The sequence below is a fragment of the Halichoeres trimaculatus genome, unplaced genomic scaffold, assembly GCF_033239565.1.
Source record: "Halichoeres trimaculatus isolate MK-OKI-2021-1 unplaced genomic scaffold, fHalTri1.1 fHalTri1_scaffold_37, whole genome shotgun sequence".
Lineage (NCBI taxonomy): Eukaryota > Metazoa > Chordata > Actinopteri > Labriformes > Labridae > Halichoeres > Halichoeres trimaculatus.
The window spans coordinates 126,301-141,224 of NW_027437215.1; the positions used below are offsets into that span (position 1 = coordinate 126,301).

The window sequence follows — 14,924 nt, forward strand, 5'->3', positions numbered from 1 at the left end:
TTAAAAAATCCTGGCTCAAAGTTTGATTTAGCATCCTCTGAATGTTCTCTGCAGAGACTTTATCATGGACATGGGAGTGTATTAAAAACAGCCTCTATTTTTTATTTTTAAAACCCATAGAGTAATCTTTTTTTATTTATTTTATGGATTTATTATATTTATTTATCAGCTGACAGCTCTCTGCTCTCTGCATAAGTGATGTATATGAAAGCTTGACAGAAGAGGAGTGAAATGTTAGAAACACTATTGTTTCATATCTAATTTAACTATTAATATTTAAATATTTCTCTGTAAACCTCTGTTTTTCTGTCTGAAAATGATTTACGCTCATATGATCTAATAATGACATGAAACTTGCAAACACAAACTCAGACCTGGCGTGGGATTTGAGCGTACCCTACACTCACGTTCAGATTGATAAATGAGGGCCACTGTGTGTCATGGACTAGAGAAACCAGTTGTCCTCTGCCTGCTGAAGGGACAGCTCTCACTGAAAGATGGATGAAGGTTTTTTTTTTCTTATTTTATTTATTTTAACTTTTTTTTTTTTTGGATTTATGTTGCAATAAAATAAAAGTACAATATAAAAACAACACAAATCTCAAAGAAATGAAAAGGAGCAAAAAAGAGAAAAAGTCCCCTTCATTCATTCAATGCTAAACACATGATCAGATAAAAACAAAAATACTGTCTTCCAGCATGCCTTTCAGCTTTGCCTTCATTCTTTTTTGCAGAAAGAAGACAGGCAAAGCAATTCACAACTTAAATGCAAATTTACATCAAACAAAAGGAAAACCCAACAAAAAAAATCGTATCATGGTTGTCAGTAAATATTTTGGTGGTTTTATTCCTATTTATTGACTTATTTATTTATTTATTTTAAGTTGAAGGTTTAAGAATATCTTTCATCCCTGTATTTGTTTATGCATGTATTGTGAAGATACTGAATGATTTGGTTTCCTTAGAGTCCCTGTCCTGGTTGTTCCATAAAGAGAAACCTTTAACTGTAATACTGTGCTCCTTTAGAGTGGTTCTGGATCTTGATTTTTTAAATATTTCTAATCCTTTCAACTTGTAATGCTTTCTCCCTTTATAAATGTGTACTGAATGTTTGATGGTCAGAGCTTTTTATTAGCTTTTTGCATAAATTGTAGCATGTTAAAATCTATTATTAAGCTTCAGCAACTGTAACTTAATGAATACTGGGGTTTAAGGGAGCTCTGTATGGACTTCTGTTAATATTCCTTATTGCTCTTTTTTGTAAAATGAAGTTTGGCAGGATGGAAGTTTAACTTGCACTTCCTCATATATCAACACAGTAGGTCAAGTAAGGAACAATCAACCAGTTATATAGAAGTTGCAAAGCTCTGTTATCAAAATGTGGCGAGTGGAGGAGGTGAAAGAAACCAGCCTAAACAAGCACACACACACTCTCTCTAGAGTGGACGGGGTCTGAGTTTCCCTTAATTTACTTTTGATAATAGAGCCAGGCAACGCCACCCTTGGACTTGCACCCAGGGAAAGGGTTCACTTTCACTGATGATAGGCACACAGGTCAGTCCATAAAGAGGAACCAGAGACGTGGTTCACATTAGAAAGTCCACAGATACTTTCTTTTTCAAACAAGAACAGATTAAAAGGTTTAATTCATAAAAAGCACCCAAACACTCCAAAAGACAAGAAAACAATGGAAAAAGGGGACCTGGCAGGACTGGGCTCACCAGTGGGCTGGATTGGGATGTGACGGGGAAGGGAACACCCAGTAACTTGTGAAAAACACACACTGAACTGTGCAAAAACTCAAGAAGAACCACATCACACACGAGGAGGGGGAACACCACCACCAGGAACCCAGGACCACCACCACCAGACTCCAGTCCTATAAGGAGAGGGAGAGAAAATTAATTCAATTAACACAAACCAAAAACCCAACTAACCCACAAATAAATCAAAAATACATTTAAGGTCACCAAAGGTAACTGCTAAAGTAGCCTGAACACAACTACTACACTGGATAATAAAGAAATAACAGAAAACAGATAACTGAACCAAAATTACTTTACCACAAATAAACAGTCAATACCACATTACCCTTGGGGTACCCAAACCAACCCTCAGAAATAACTGTTATTCACAAAAGAAACAAACCAAAAGAAATAACTGTGTCCAAAATTCTAATATGACAACAAAAGAATTAAGGCACAAGGAAATGAGTGAATAAACCAAAAGGGGAAAAAGGAAATATCAAACCAGGAAGAAAAGGAGACCGAAACAAAATGACTCAAATCAGTGCTGAACCAAAATCCAAAAGAAGAAATCCAAATCAAATTAATTAACTCACTTTCACACACTTAAAACAAATAGGCCCAGTTATTCTGAGCCAAGTAAAGTTCGGCTGAGAGAGCACAAGTAAGGCTCAGACTCAGCAGGCTCAACGACAATTAAGTTTGGTTCTGGGCAGGATACACATATGACTCAGGCAGCCAAACCCAGGTGTACCATGGCCCAGCCGAGTCAAGGCAGAACATATAAAGCAAAGCAAAGTCCAGTAATACCAGGCGGCGTAAGGCGAAGCCACGTTAGGCAAAACAGCAGTGCTTCTTGGTGATCACTATAATGATCTGATCAGCTGATAATCACATGAAGTGAAGCTCACAAAGTGAGCTCCTGCTCAGCCCAAAGCAGAGTTGAGTGAGAGAGCAGGGCAACCCCACAAACTGCTTCAAGAGTGTCTAGCCAACACAGTCTCACTCCCAGCGTGTCAAAAACCGACGCTTGGTCAGGGCCCTTTGCCGTCAGAAGCTGACGCGAAAGTTCTCCCTCTGCGTCCTCATGAGACGCTGCGGGTCTTCAGTTTACTCCAATGTAAACCGACTGCGGCGTTTTAAGACGCTGTGAGAACTCTCCTGTCTGACAGTTTTCACGTTCGTCGCTATTTTACTATGTTATACGCGATATTTCTCTACAAAAAAAACATATTTGTCGTTGTTAATTGCTCAATAAGATGTGTCAATGTTTAAGTCCATCAGTTGTCTTTATGTTCCTTTCGATTTTGAGAAATAATGAATTCGATCTCACTTTTGGATGGCCGAAGATACTACACTACCCACAATCCCGTGGGTTGTTTCCATAGTGACGACGCCCAAAAGCTTTGCTTCACCAAATCTTTTTTAAACCAATCAAAAATGGAAGCATTTCAAAGATTTTGTCAGATATATTTGAAGTGAAGTGATTAAACGCGACTAATTATTGAAACGCTGTTAAAAAAATATCTGCACTTAGCTTCAGTCCGCCAAAAGTTTGGTGAGTCAGTCTCAAGTTTGGTGATTGGATGCGTAAGACGCAATGCCCTTTGGGAGTCGTAGTGTTCAAGGATCCTGCCAGTTAATGCTGCGTTATTCATGTCAAGAATTGTTTATTGATCACACAAAAGCCAGGTAAGTTGTAAACTCTCCCGATCATTTTAATGTCGATAACAAAACAGACATAACAAAAAAAATAATATGTCTTGTTGGACCATTTTCTGGAAGAGAGAGAGAAATTTAAAGAGAACTTTCTCTGCAACATTTCTTTTTTCGTTGCTAACTCATCTGTATAAACAACGTAGTAGCAGCTCAAATTAGCTTAACGTGGGGTGAAGGTAGCGCTATCAAAGTCAACTCAAATCGCACTGGTTTAATTTATTTCAGCTGCGTAATGATAAGTTCACATCCTGCAAAATAGATATTTCATACTGCACTGAACTTAACTACTATTGTTACATATACCGTTGCATACAAACCAGATTTTTGTAGAAAACACACCCTCACTGCTTGCTCTATGAGCTGTCCTTGACATGTAAATCATGTTTTTAACATAAGTGTTTACCTGTGACAGCACACATTGGCCCTTATTCACAGAATGATGTCAACTTTGACTGTACAAACCTTCAGTCTTTATTGGTGTTTGAATGTGTATTGAACCTGAATGTAGTCATCAGTTTTAAAGCACTGGAGGTTGATACACTTTTTAATGATTGTACATTTTTTCAAGTATTGACAATTTGTTATCTAAAATCATATTGCAATAGAAATATTGTGTTTGCATAAAATGTTGCTCTGTGCTATATTTGTCTGTTTGCAAATTGCATATCCAAATTGATACATATATCATGTGACAGCATACATAGTATCATAAATAATCCAATGTTCACTTTCTTTTTCAGAATGACGAAGCCAAAAATCAAGTGTTGCCCCTCCTGCCAGGCCCCAAATGCACTGCAGTGCAGAAGCTGCACTCAGTGCCTTTGTCCTCTGCCAGAAAATTAAAAATTAAAAAAAAAAAAACAGGCTGAGCTCAAAGACTCCACCTGGTCGTCTTCTGTAAAGAAAAATCGAAACGCATGCAGGACAGTAAAGTCGGCCCAGATATCTGTAAGTTGTAGTCACTTTGATTTCACAAGGGGATTAGTTTCTCATACATTATATAATTATCTAATTTGTCTATCAGTCTTGTGTGGTGCATGTAATTTTAATCATTGATCTATATGCTGCATACATATTCACGTAATGACATAATGTAAGAATGATCAAAATATTTAGAAAAGAATAGAATTGAACTTTATTGTCATTGTAACAAGTACAACGAAATTGAAGTCACAGCAGCAATCAAGAAAACAAAAATAATAAAGTGTATAGAAAGTGCAAAAAGGTCCATAAGAAAATAGATGATGACAGCTTGTCCATCATTGTCCAGTCAGCCAGCCTCCACCTCCACAGGGTCCAGGACTGAGCCTCCCCAGCAGTCTGTTCAGTCTCTGTCTCCTAGATCCTGTCTGCTCACAGCAGGTAAGGCTTCTCCAATGTGGCGGTGGCGTCCGGTGTTTGCTCTGTCAGCCACGTCCGTGAACAGCACGATGCCACTCTGCCCTCTGGCAGCCCCTCTGCCGCTGGGCCAGCATGGCTAGCTCGTCCATCCCACGTTAGATCCCAGATAAATCCCACATTCCCAACAACAATGGATGGAAGGACAGGTCCACGTTGTCACCTCCGAGCTCACACCGGAGAACCAGCATGTTGTCCTCACCTCCTCCTCCTCACCTTGAGGGAAATCATCAAGCTTTACACCAGTTAGCATTGACATGCTACGGGCTGCTAACAGCTGATTTCACATGTAAACAATGCAGCCATGGTTACATGTAGGATCTCCAGACAAACACAGGAGAAAAAGTAGTAAAAATATCACTGAAGCCACAAAAAGTTTGGTGTCCATGACCAACAATGAACCAGATAAAGTAAAGAGCCACTCCAAATACAAAGATGACGAAAAAGAGACAAAACAATTACAAGAATCGGACAAAGAAGAGAGAGCTGCTTCAAAAGGCAGCCATAGCCAACAGGTGCCTAGCAACAATTTCATATTCACATTTTTAGTTTCATATTTATATTTTCAATTTTATTTTCATATTTTCAAAAAGCTTGGCTGTTATGAGGTGATCATGTAGTTATTCATTTAACTGGAACTAGCGTGTTTCACGTTAACTGCTAATGCTAATCATAATCCTCATTCTAATCCCTTTTGATGAAACAATTTGGAGCTAAAATACTGTATGTGGTTAATACCATCTATTACGCCTCAGACAGGATCCAGCCACTGCCCTTGAGGGCAGAAGAAATGTTTTCTCAGTTGACTACTTAATTGACTCCATTACAGTTCTTTAGTATGCTCATGGTAACAACACTTTCACTTTTTGGTGGTGGTTTGTAAAAGGAGGTGGAACGCTCCATAATGCGCACAAATGGCAAGCTAGAGCTTAACAGTCCCACATCACTGTGCTGGGGTCTAAGTTTCTGTATTAGATAAAATTAGTGCTGTCAGGCGATTAAAAAAATTAATCTAATTAATTACAGGATTTGTAATTAACTAATCTAATTAATCGCATTTTAATCTCATATCTGCTTAAGGTCCCAAAATAAAGAATTTGAATTCCAGGACATTAAAATTACATTAAAAGACATTTAAAAATAAGTTGGGAATATATACAACACATTTTTAGGTACACTGAGGCATAAGGAACAAATGAAAAAAGTATTATGGTTCTATCTTTACAAAATCTACACAGTCCTGCACCTAAGATAAGCTGATTTGATTTTTAGGACGTTTTTTGCTACTGTTCACATTTTTACTCGATGTGGACTCCATTTTCACTGCAATATGAACTTCTATACTTCTATGAGGTCAAGAGAACCAGGGCTAAAGGCTAAAAACTGTGAGGAACTATGTACAAAACACTTTATTCAAGTCTTGGATCAAAGAAAAGTGAAGTATTTTCAGTTTCACATGCTCTGAACACACAAACTGTTACTGATTGGTGCAGAGCAGCCCCAAGCTGAAACATGACACCAGGAAGATGGAAGCAAATTTTCATATAATTCTTTAGATTTAAATACAAGACCTTTTTCGATAATTCAGGACTTGTTTGATGCAGTAGAGAGTGTAAAATTACCTGTTTTTTACAGAATTGAGCTAGAGCAAACGGTTGATTTTCTGTAGATTTTGTCCTACATGAAAAAAGTGGTGTTCTCGTCAGATTTTCAAATTTCCGACGGTCCGTGAATGTATCACATCTAGCAACATGCTTTGAACCGGGGGGAAGAGAGAGCGCCGTCAAAGGATAAGTTCAGTTCATACAGCTTTTACATTGTTTATAGAATGAAGTAGAACAAAATACTCACCAAGAAGGCTTTCCTGATCCAAGCAGTGTTTCGGGAGATATTTAGATCCAAAATCGTGCAGCGGACGTCCGTATAATGGGATCCATCTGGGCATAGACAGCGCCGCTCCTTAAAACTGCATTAATCGTCCAAAAACTCGTGTTTTTCACCAATATTCCTTCATGGTCGGCTCCCAGATGTCCTCTGCTGCAGTCTGTGTCACTCCAGACAGCGCTGTGCGGCTGTAATGACCTCTGAACTGCAGTTTTAGGAGCGGTGCTGTCTATACCCTGATGAATCCCATTATACGGACGTCTGCTGCACGATTTTGGATCTAAATATCTCCCGAAGCACTCCTTGGATCAGATAAGCCCTCTGGGTGAGTATTTTGTTCTACTTCATTCTATAAACAATGTAAAAGCTGTATGAACCGAACTTATCCTTTAACAGCGCTCTCTTCCCTCGGCTCAAAGCATGTTGCTAGATGTGATACATTCAGGGACCGTCAGAAATTTGAAAATCTGACGAGAACACAACTTTTTTCATGTAGGACAAACGGTTTGTAAATGCTAGACATTTGAAAATGAGTGCGTCTTTGAACGCCTCGCGGGTTTGGGATCCAGATTAATTACGTTAATTTTTATGACGCGTTAATTTGCGGTATAATTAATTAATCTAATTAACGCGTTAAAATGACAGCCCTAGATAAGATATAAAATATTATACTCCAGTAAACTGGAGGATAGTATAATCTAGAAAAAGATGAACACGTGCCTTTACTTCTGTTTTGTTGGTTTCTCGAGTTGAGGTATAATAACAGACTTAAATTTTTCTTCCCTTCAAAATCTGTCTTTCAGGTTTTGAAGCTGAATGCCTTGGACAAATATCCAGTCCTGTTTATGGCCCATCAAGGCAGGAACGGAGTATTTTATGGGGACATGGTCCATCACATTGGACCGACTGATGGGATCATTCAAGAATTTCTTCTGAAAATGAAGAAACTGCATGAGCACCTATTGAAAAGTAAGACTATGATTATTTATAATAAAACTATCTTATGATATGTTATACTTTGTTGTCCTATAGCGTAGTTGTTGGTGGACTCTGTGTCACGTTAGTGCCCATTAACAATGTGCTTGTCTAGTTTCTCATGCCCTGGTAATGGTCACTGCAGCTTTCTTGAGTATAGCTCAACCAGATTACCTTGTAAAAATCAAAGGGAGATATCGTGAAAACTTTAAGAAGCTTGTCACATGCAATCAGAGCTTATTTTTCAGTTCAATTTTAGCTATTTCATAAGTTGTGTTAAATGAATGCTGGTGATACTACATGTGTCATTAAATACTAAGTCACTTGAATGTTCTCCATACCTGAAACTTCACTATGTCATCCTCTGAATTATGACAGATTATTGCTGCACTGCAACCTATAGTGAATTCAGAAGTCAGTCACTAATACATTTTTTTAAATAATGAAAATGTTTACACATCTCATATTATTTTACTCAAACTGTCTGAAAATTGAAAGTTCTTAAGGTTCTAAGCAAGAAATCAGCCAAGTTTGGTGTTGATTGGAGGAGTGGTTCTCAAGATGAATAAATCAGTGTCAAAAAGTGAGAAAGACAGACCCCTGGCTTTACATCTAGCTCATTGCTACATTGCAACCTCTTTACTTCTAAGCCATTTTAGAGAGAACAACTTTTGCTGTTGCCTGAAACAAAAGATGTCAGGCAAGCATGTTATCTGAGTGGACACCGTGATAATGATACGCCCATACCTGAGTGATGCCAATGCTGTTAATAATCTCAGATCATTTACCATGTGTTCAGACTTACTCCCAGTCAAAATTCAGATGATTAGTATCACAAAAATGTGCAATGGTTCATCTCAGTGTGGTTGCATGATTTTTCATCTCTCTGTCTTATAAACTAAGGATGTAGTATGAGCACACACTGGGATGGATTATCTGTCTCAACAAGTTTAATGTGACTGCAGCTAATAGTTCATGATGCAGAATGCAGGTACAATTAGTTTTTATCCTTAACATAGGAATGAAAATGGTGTGACAGGAGAATATTTACATTTTTTTCTCCATTTTTGCAGGATTGTCTTCCCCAAGTGTCACCAGCCCACCGGCAGCAGTTCCTTGGCCCCCTGAGGACAGCAGCTGTCCAGCAGCTCAGCCTGTGACACTACAGTCAGGAGGAGATGAGGAAGAAATCATCCTGCACCTCATCCCAAATACCTCACCTTCTTCTCTTTCTAACTGTCACCCTACATCCTCTGTCCCCTCTGAACCTTCAACATCCTGCCTGCCAACTGAACTTCCATCCCCCCTCTCCTCTTACCCTCCTCCGTTCCCCCTCTCCTCTCATCATCCACCACTCTCCACCACTTCTGATGATTCCCCAGCCTCCACCTCTTCTCATCCTCTGTTCCCCCTCTCTTCTGATCCTCCCCCAGCCTCCACCTATTCTCTTCCTCCGTTTCCTCTCTCTACTCATTCTCCACAAACCTCCACCTCTTTTCCCCCTTCATTTCCCCTCTCTTCTTATCCTCCACCAACCTCCACCTCTTCTCATCCTCAGTTTCCCCTCTCTACTCATCCTCCACCAGCCTCCACCTCTTCTCATCCTCCGTTTCCCCTCTCTACTAATCCTTCACCAACCTCCACCTCTTCTCATCCTCCATGCCCCCTTCCCTCTCTTCCTCCTCTGGCCTCCACATTGTCTCACCTTCCTTCATCCTCTCCCATGTCTCAGTCCCCCCCATATCCTGTGTCATCTTTGTGCCCTGTCCTCCCACCAAAACAAAGAAAAGCAAAGAAAAAGAAAGGTTAGATATCCCTTTATATTATTATGTAGGCATATAGTTCTTCTCAAATTGCTAGGCTAGCCCCATAAGATTCTTTTTTCTCTATTTTTAGAATGCCTAAGACGTAGGAAGCAGAGGGTGTTTAAGTATGAGGATGTTGTCCAATCGAAGCCTGGTAAATGTAAGTATGTTCTCCTTTGTTATGTTTGGCTTCATTGTGAAATACAATGTAAAAGCAAGGTTCTGGGTTGTATTTATTGGCCACTCTGTAACAATGTGTTGCAAAAGGAAATTAATTTGATATTCAGTTTATGGTTTCTAATACCAAACCATTGTGAAGTTTGAGGAGTATTACAGTCTGAGCAAAGAACATATTTTATAGTCTGGTGCTACAGCAGTGGATACTTCTATATTTTATACTACATGGCAGCAGGGTGAACAGTCTATGGCTGGGTGTCTGCTTTCTTGTAGTATTCAGTTTCTGCACAGACATCTTTACTATCATCATTGATACTCTGTAGCTGGTACCAAAAATGGTCTGTGAAATATCAGTCACCCTCTGCATAAGCCTCCAGTCCTGGGCTTACATATAGTATGTCATGTTTACTGAGGGCTAAATTTATATTGAAGTCATATTTTTAAAAAGATTCTACTTTATGCTGTGATGTCTATGTTCTTGAGAAATTATTTGAATAGATAAAGAATTTCTACATAATACTTAGCTACTTAAAAGTGCACATATGTGTTATGGCTCTGTCTATTAAAGAAAACACCTTTCTCTTAACAAATTGCACCCTTTTTCTTATTGCTTGCCTTCCAGGGCAGAGAAGAAGTGAAAGTGAGGTGGGCACCATGCTCACAATGGTAAGTGCTCCGTAAGCGACCATGAACCGGTATGTTGAACTATCGACAAAAGATTTATGCTGTGATCCAGTGGTTGCTATCTCATTTGAAATTCACTACTAGAGCTTAATTATTAATGTGAAAGACAGGTTTACTAAGGAAATTATAGACATGAAATTTCTTGATATGTCAGAAGAAATTTTAGCCTCTGATCTTTATTTCCTGTGTTTATGTCTCTGTCTTTCCTATCCTGGCAGCGGCAAGACATGGGATGACACATGGGAACCGGCCGATCAGTTTAAGTTGTAAAAAAGTTCCACATTTAATGTTTTGTTCAGTTCAATTTGTATACTTTGTTCACTAATATGTTCACTTCATGAGGTAAATCTTAGTTTCAGCTATGGTAATTTATCCAGTTATTAGCAGCCTATTACACTTTATGCACAGCAATTTAACACAACAATGTTTTCACAGTGTGTGGCCCTGTTATGAGTTGTTGGATTATTAAATGTTGTTTTGGTGTCATAATGTTTTGTTGTTTTGTTTGCAAACAGTAAATATTTTGAAGGTGTCCAAGTTTGGGGCTCTGGGGGTTGTAACACTCAATAGTCATCTGACTGCCAAAAGTCAAGCTTTGGGGTGACCTGAGGAGCCGATGACTGCCTTCAATCATCTTGAACTCATGACAAGAGAAAGAACACAACATTAAGTGGCTATCATGGTCTTAGTGCACTTTATTAATCATGATCATTCCCTGAGCCTGGCTTGTAAATCAGCATGTACCTTCACACCCTGAAGTATCTTAACAATTATCCAACATTTACTGCATTAAATGTTTAGCCTTTTACTTGTTTGGCAGTTTGGCACTGAAATCCACAAAAACGAAGGAGAACATGGTGAACTTCAGGGGGACCAGTGCTAAGCCACCCCCTACATCAACGGCAAGTGTATGGAGAGGGTTCACACAGTCAGGTTCATGTGAATCCAGATCTGGAAAGACCTCTCCTGGACAGACAACATCTCATCATTCATTAAGACTCATAGGCTACATTTCCTGAGTCTACAGGAAGAACAATCTGGACAGGAGGCTGCTGGCCTCCTACCGCTCGTGCACAGAGAGCCTGCTGACATACTGCATCATCACCTGGTACAGGAGCTGCACTCAGGCAGACAGAGCGAGGCCTCAGAAGACTGTGGAAACAGCCCTGAAGATCATCGGCCCCTCAAAGGACATATACACTTCCAACTTTGTTGTACACTAAGCACACTGAGAGTGACAATAAAGAGCATTCTATTCTATTCCAGCTGGATAGTCTCAACTATGTGAAAGTGTAGGCAGCTTAAGTTAAGAAAAGTATCTCTTAATGAACATAAATACAATATATAGCAAAATAGCATCATAGTTCTGTCATCAGATCACATCACAGATTTTTTTTTTTTTGATTGGGAAGAAATAAATAGATAAATATATAAAAAGTTCAAGTTCAGTACAAACTGGACGGCATGGTGGTGCAGCAGGTAGTGCATGTGCCTCACAGCAAGAGGGTTGCTGATTCAATCCCTGGGTCAGGCAGGACTCTTTTATGTAAAGTTTGCATGCTCTTCCTGTTCATGCATGGGTTCTCTCTGAGTACTCAGACTTTCTCCCACAGACCAATACATGCTCATTTGGTTAATTAGTGACTCCAAATTGCCCTTAGGTGAGTCTGATAGAAAATGGTTGTATGTCTCCCTATGTTGCCCAGCAATTGGCTGGCAACTGGTTCAGGGTGTACCCTAGTCTCACCCGATGTCAGCTCAGATAGGCTCCAGCCCCCTGCGACCCCAAAAAAGGATAAGCAGTCTAGAACATGAATGAATAAAAATGAACTTTAATGTTATTCTACAGGTGCTTGGCCATCGATCTCTGACTGATCCGTCAGCAAATAATCAAAAAGAAGAGACCACAGCTCTGTAAAACACCTCTGATTGCCTCTCAATACAACACTAATTCTGAATGAAGGAGAACCCTGACCATCTCTGCATATCACTGACATTTGAAAGTAAATCTTTTATCGAGTTAATCAGAAATCAGAAGACACTTGGTCCATAACAGTAGCTTGTCACATGGATTAAGCTGTGAGTGTGTAAGTGTTAAATGTCTAGATGGCAGGCCGACCACAAAAAGCCTGGGTCCCTTTAAAATTCAACCTGCAAGAAAGATATTACTTAGTTCTTGAGAGATTATACCTCAAAACCTTTTAATCAGTTTACATTGCCAGAGGTACTGATAGTAGCTACCAACCTCCAGACACTTTTCACAAAGATCTGGGGTGTGATCTTTTTTGGTATGTAAGGAGTGTAAAAAAGACAATGAAGTGTTTTAAACACTGTCTATCTCAATCTAAGGCTGTCTCATTTTGGTCGGTACATAATTACAAAATAAATGCAAAAAAAAAAGTAAAAAAAAAAATAAAAAAAATAAAGAGCTTAAAGTCTAATTTTATCAGTTGACTGTCAAGTCCCTTTCCGAACCCACTCATCTGCCGGCCTGCAGCCCTGAAATCTGAAAATTCAAAAATTGTCTGATATCTAAACCACATACATCGTTGGAAAGGTCTTGAAGTGGAGAGTAACATATGTCAGTATGAAGGCTCTACATGCTTCCTGCTTTGAAATACAAGCCCCTGACTGCTGACTTCTGAGGATATTCAAATGGTTATAACTCATCAACAGAAAGGGGTACAGACATGGTACAAAGTGTTATGGAAACCTCTTGAGCCCTGCTATCACATGGATATAATCAACAGATAAGGGCACAATAAAAAAGGGTTAAATTAAAGTTCTCCTATTAAGAAATTTGATATGTGAAATCTGATTATATACATTGGTTTATCATCATCATATATGTCCGAGTGTACTACTTTTTCCAGTTTTAACAACTGCCACTTTTTGATAATCAAACACTAATATTTCATAAAGAAAAAAAACTACAACTCCCGCCAACCGCGCCATATTGCTTCATGCAAATCAATCCAAAGGTTGTAGTTCTAAATTTGAAGGGAGCATAGGGCCACCTTTAAAGTTCTTTCTTGATAATGTATTTAAAAAACTTGTTAGCCTAATTACTTACAGAAAAACCACTTGAGTGTTTTTATTTAAAAAAATTTTAATATGCTGTTCTATTGTTAATAATTTTTTTAATTTTCTAAAAATGTGAAACGGTCCTTTTACCACTTCCGGTTTCCGAAGTATGAAATGCACTTTCTGTTCTATAAATGTAGATACAGGGATTTATAAATTTAGGCCCATTGTCCACATTTTTTTGGATCGATGTGTAATTTCATTGCTTCCAATATTGAAAAAGATCTTAGGTTGCTCTGGAGGGATGTATTGTTTTGTTTCAATGATTTCAATAGGACCAAGGCTTAACACAGTGAAGCATTTATTTTTAATATTATCATTCTTTTAGCACAATTTTACATTTTTATTAGAACACCAAAGCCTGCTAAGCAATGACATTTTCAAGGATTATCCAAGTTTTTATGAATTCACTAAGCCAAGTTGCAAAAATAGTCTTTATTATCAAGAAGAAGCAAAACAAAATAAATGATGCAAATTGGTAAGTCACATCACAGCTGAAGACAACAAGACAACCAGACTGATGAAGTACTCAGAATCACAGCAAAAAATATGTCCTAAAGATTTTCAATAAAATCATACATAAAAATTGCATGAGGTTGAAATTTTGAATAATAAAATGCAAAACATTCAAACCTGCTAAAAAACATTCAGTGAAAATGAAAAATCCACAAACCAGCATCAGGTTGTGTTAGCTCCAAGTGCTCAGCTATATTCCACCGTGCTGCCGCAGCACCAAATTCCATCCAACTGAATTCCTGTATATTGTTGCTTTGATTGTAATGTCCATATGAAATGATACATGGATCTTTTAAGCATCTGATTTAGGTGAATAAGTTAAAAGCACTGAAGGCCCTTTGATTAGGCTTCCACAGTGCATCATCTGAACCTTCAGAATCACTATCAGAGTAATCAGCCTGATCATCTTGCAGGAAGTCGATGTCCTCTGCTCCAGACAAAACTTGCAGGTAGCAGCGTCTTGCATGAGTCATCATCTCTCTGATCTTCTGCTGCTTTTTTCCAATGACACTGTGCAGACCCTGTAACTCATCTTCATTTAGGTTCCATGGTGAATCTTAAATTAACATTAAGAGTTAAAAACAGTTTTAGTAATGTTATCAGCAGACTTTGATTTGCACATTCATGCAATGTGAAATTCAAATACATACTTTGAATCACTGCTCCAGAAACCAAGCAGGACTGTCCCTTTAGAGATTTACCACGAGCTGAAAGAGATTTCCAATGGTGGTTCATCTCCATGACAAGAATTTTTTTCTCCTCCTGAAGTCTCCTTACTGCCATGACAATGTCAAAGGCTTTTCTCTTGGTCCTGAGATCAACATAGGCTGTAAACATTAAGGGTAAAAGGGTATGGAAGTATAACTGTGCCATCAGGATTTGAACATGAATTTCTCACACTGAATTTTTTCAGCATCGAAATTGGACTTTGAATATT

The 14,924-nt window shown here is 38.6% G+C and overlaps 1 protein-coding gene across 2 annotated transcripts; it reads left to right on the forward strand.

Moving 5' to 3' along the window:
• Nucleotides 1-7,127: 7,127 nt before the first annotated feature.
• LOC141786521 (uncharacterized) lies at nucleotides 7,128-10,845 on the forward strand. Of its 2 annotated transcripts, none has more exons than XM_074665132.1 (6): nucleotides 7,128-7,250; nucleotides 7,550-7,715; nucleotides 8,795-9,526; nucleotides 9,618-9,686; nucleotides 10,326-10,369; nucleotides 10,606-10,845. In XM_074665132.1, the coding sequence occupies exons 2-6, from the start codon at nucleotides 7,592-7,594 to the stop codon at nucleotides 10,621-10,623; spliced, it is 987 nt and encodes a 328-aa protein (XP_074521233.1). In that variant the 5' UTR covers nucleotides 7,128-7,250; nucleotides 7,550-7,591; the 3' UTR covers nucleotides 10,624-10,845. The 2 variants fall into 2 exon arrangements, with proteins under 2 accessions (XP_074521233.1, XP_074521234.1); XM_074665133.1 differs by having other exon boundaries at nucleotides 7,174-7,238.
• Nucleotides 10,846-14,924: the final 4,079 nt, after the last annotated feature.

Bases quoted from the DNA above. Each gene is read 5' to 3' on its own strand.
- LOC141786521 (XM_074665132.1), top strand. From the start codon at position 7,592: ATGGCCCATCAAGGCAGGAACGGAGTATTTTATGGGGACATGGTCCAT. The intron at 7,716-8,794 runs GTAAGACTATGA...CCATTTTTGCAG, and splicing joins GCATGAGCACCTATTGAAAA to GATTGTCTTCCCCAAGTGTC. The intron at 9,527-9,617 runs GTTAGATATCCC...CTCTATTTTTAG, and splicing joins AAAAGCAAAGAAAAAGAAAG to AATGCCTAAGACGTAGGAAG.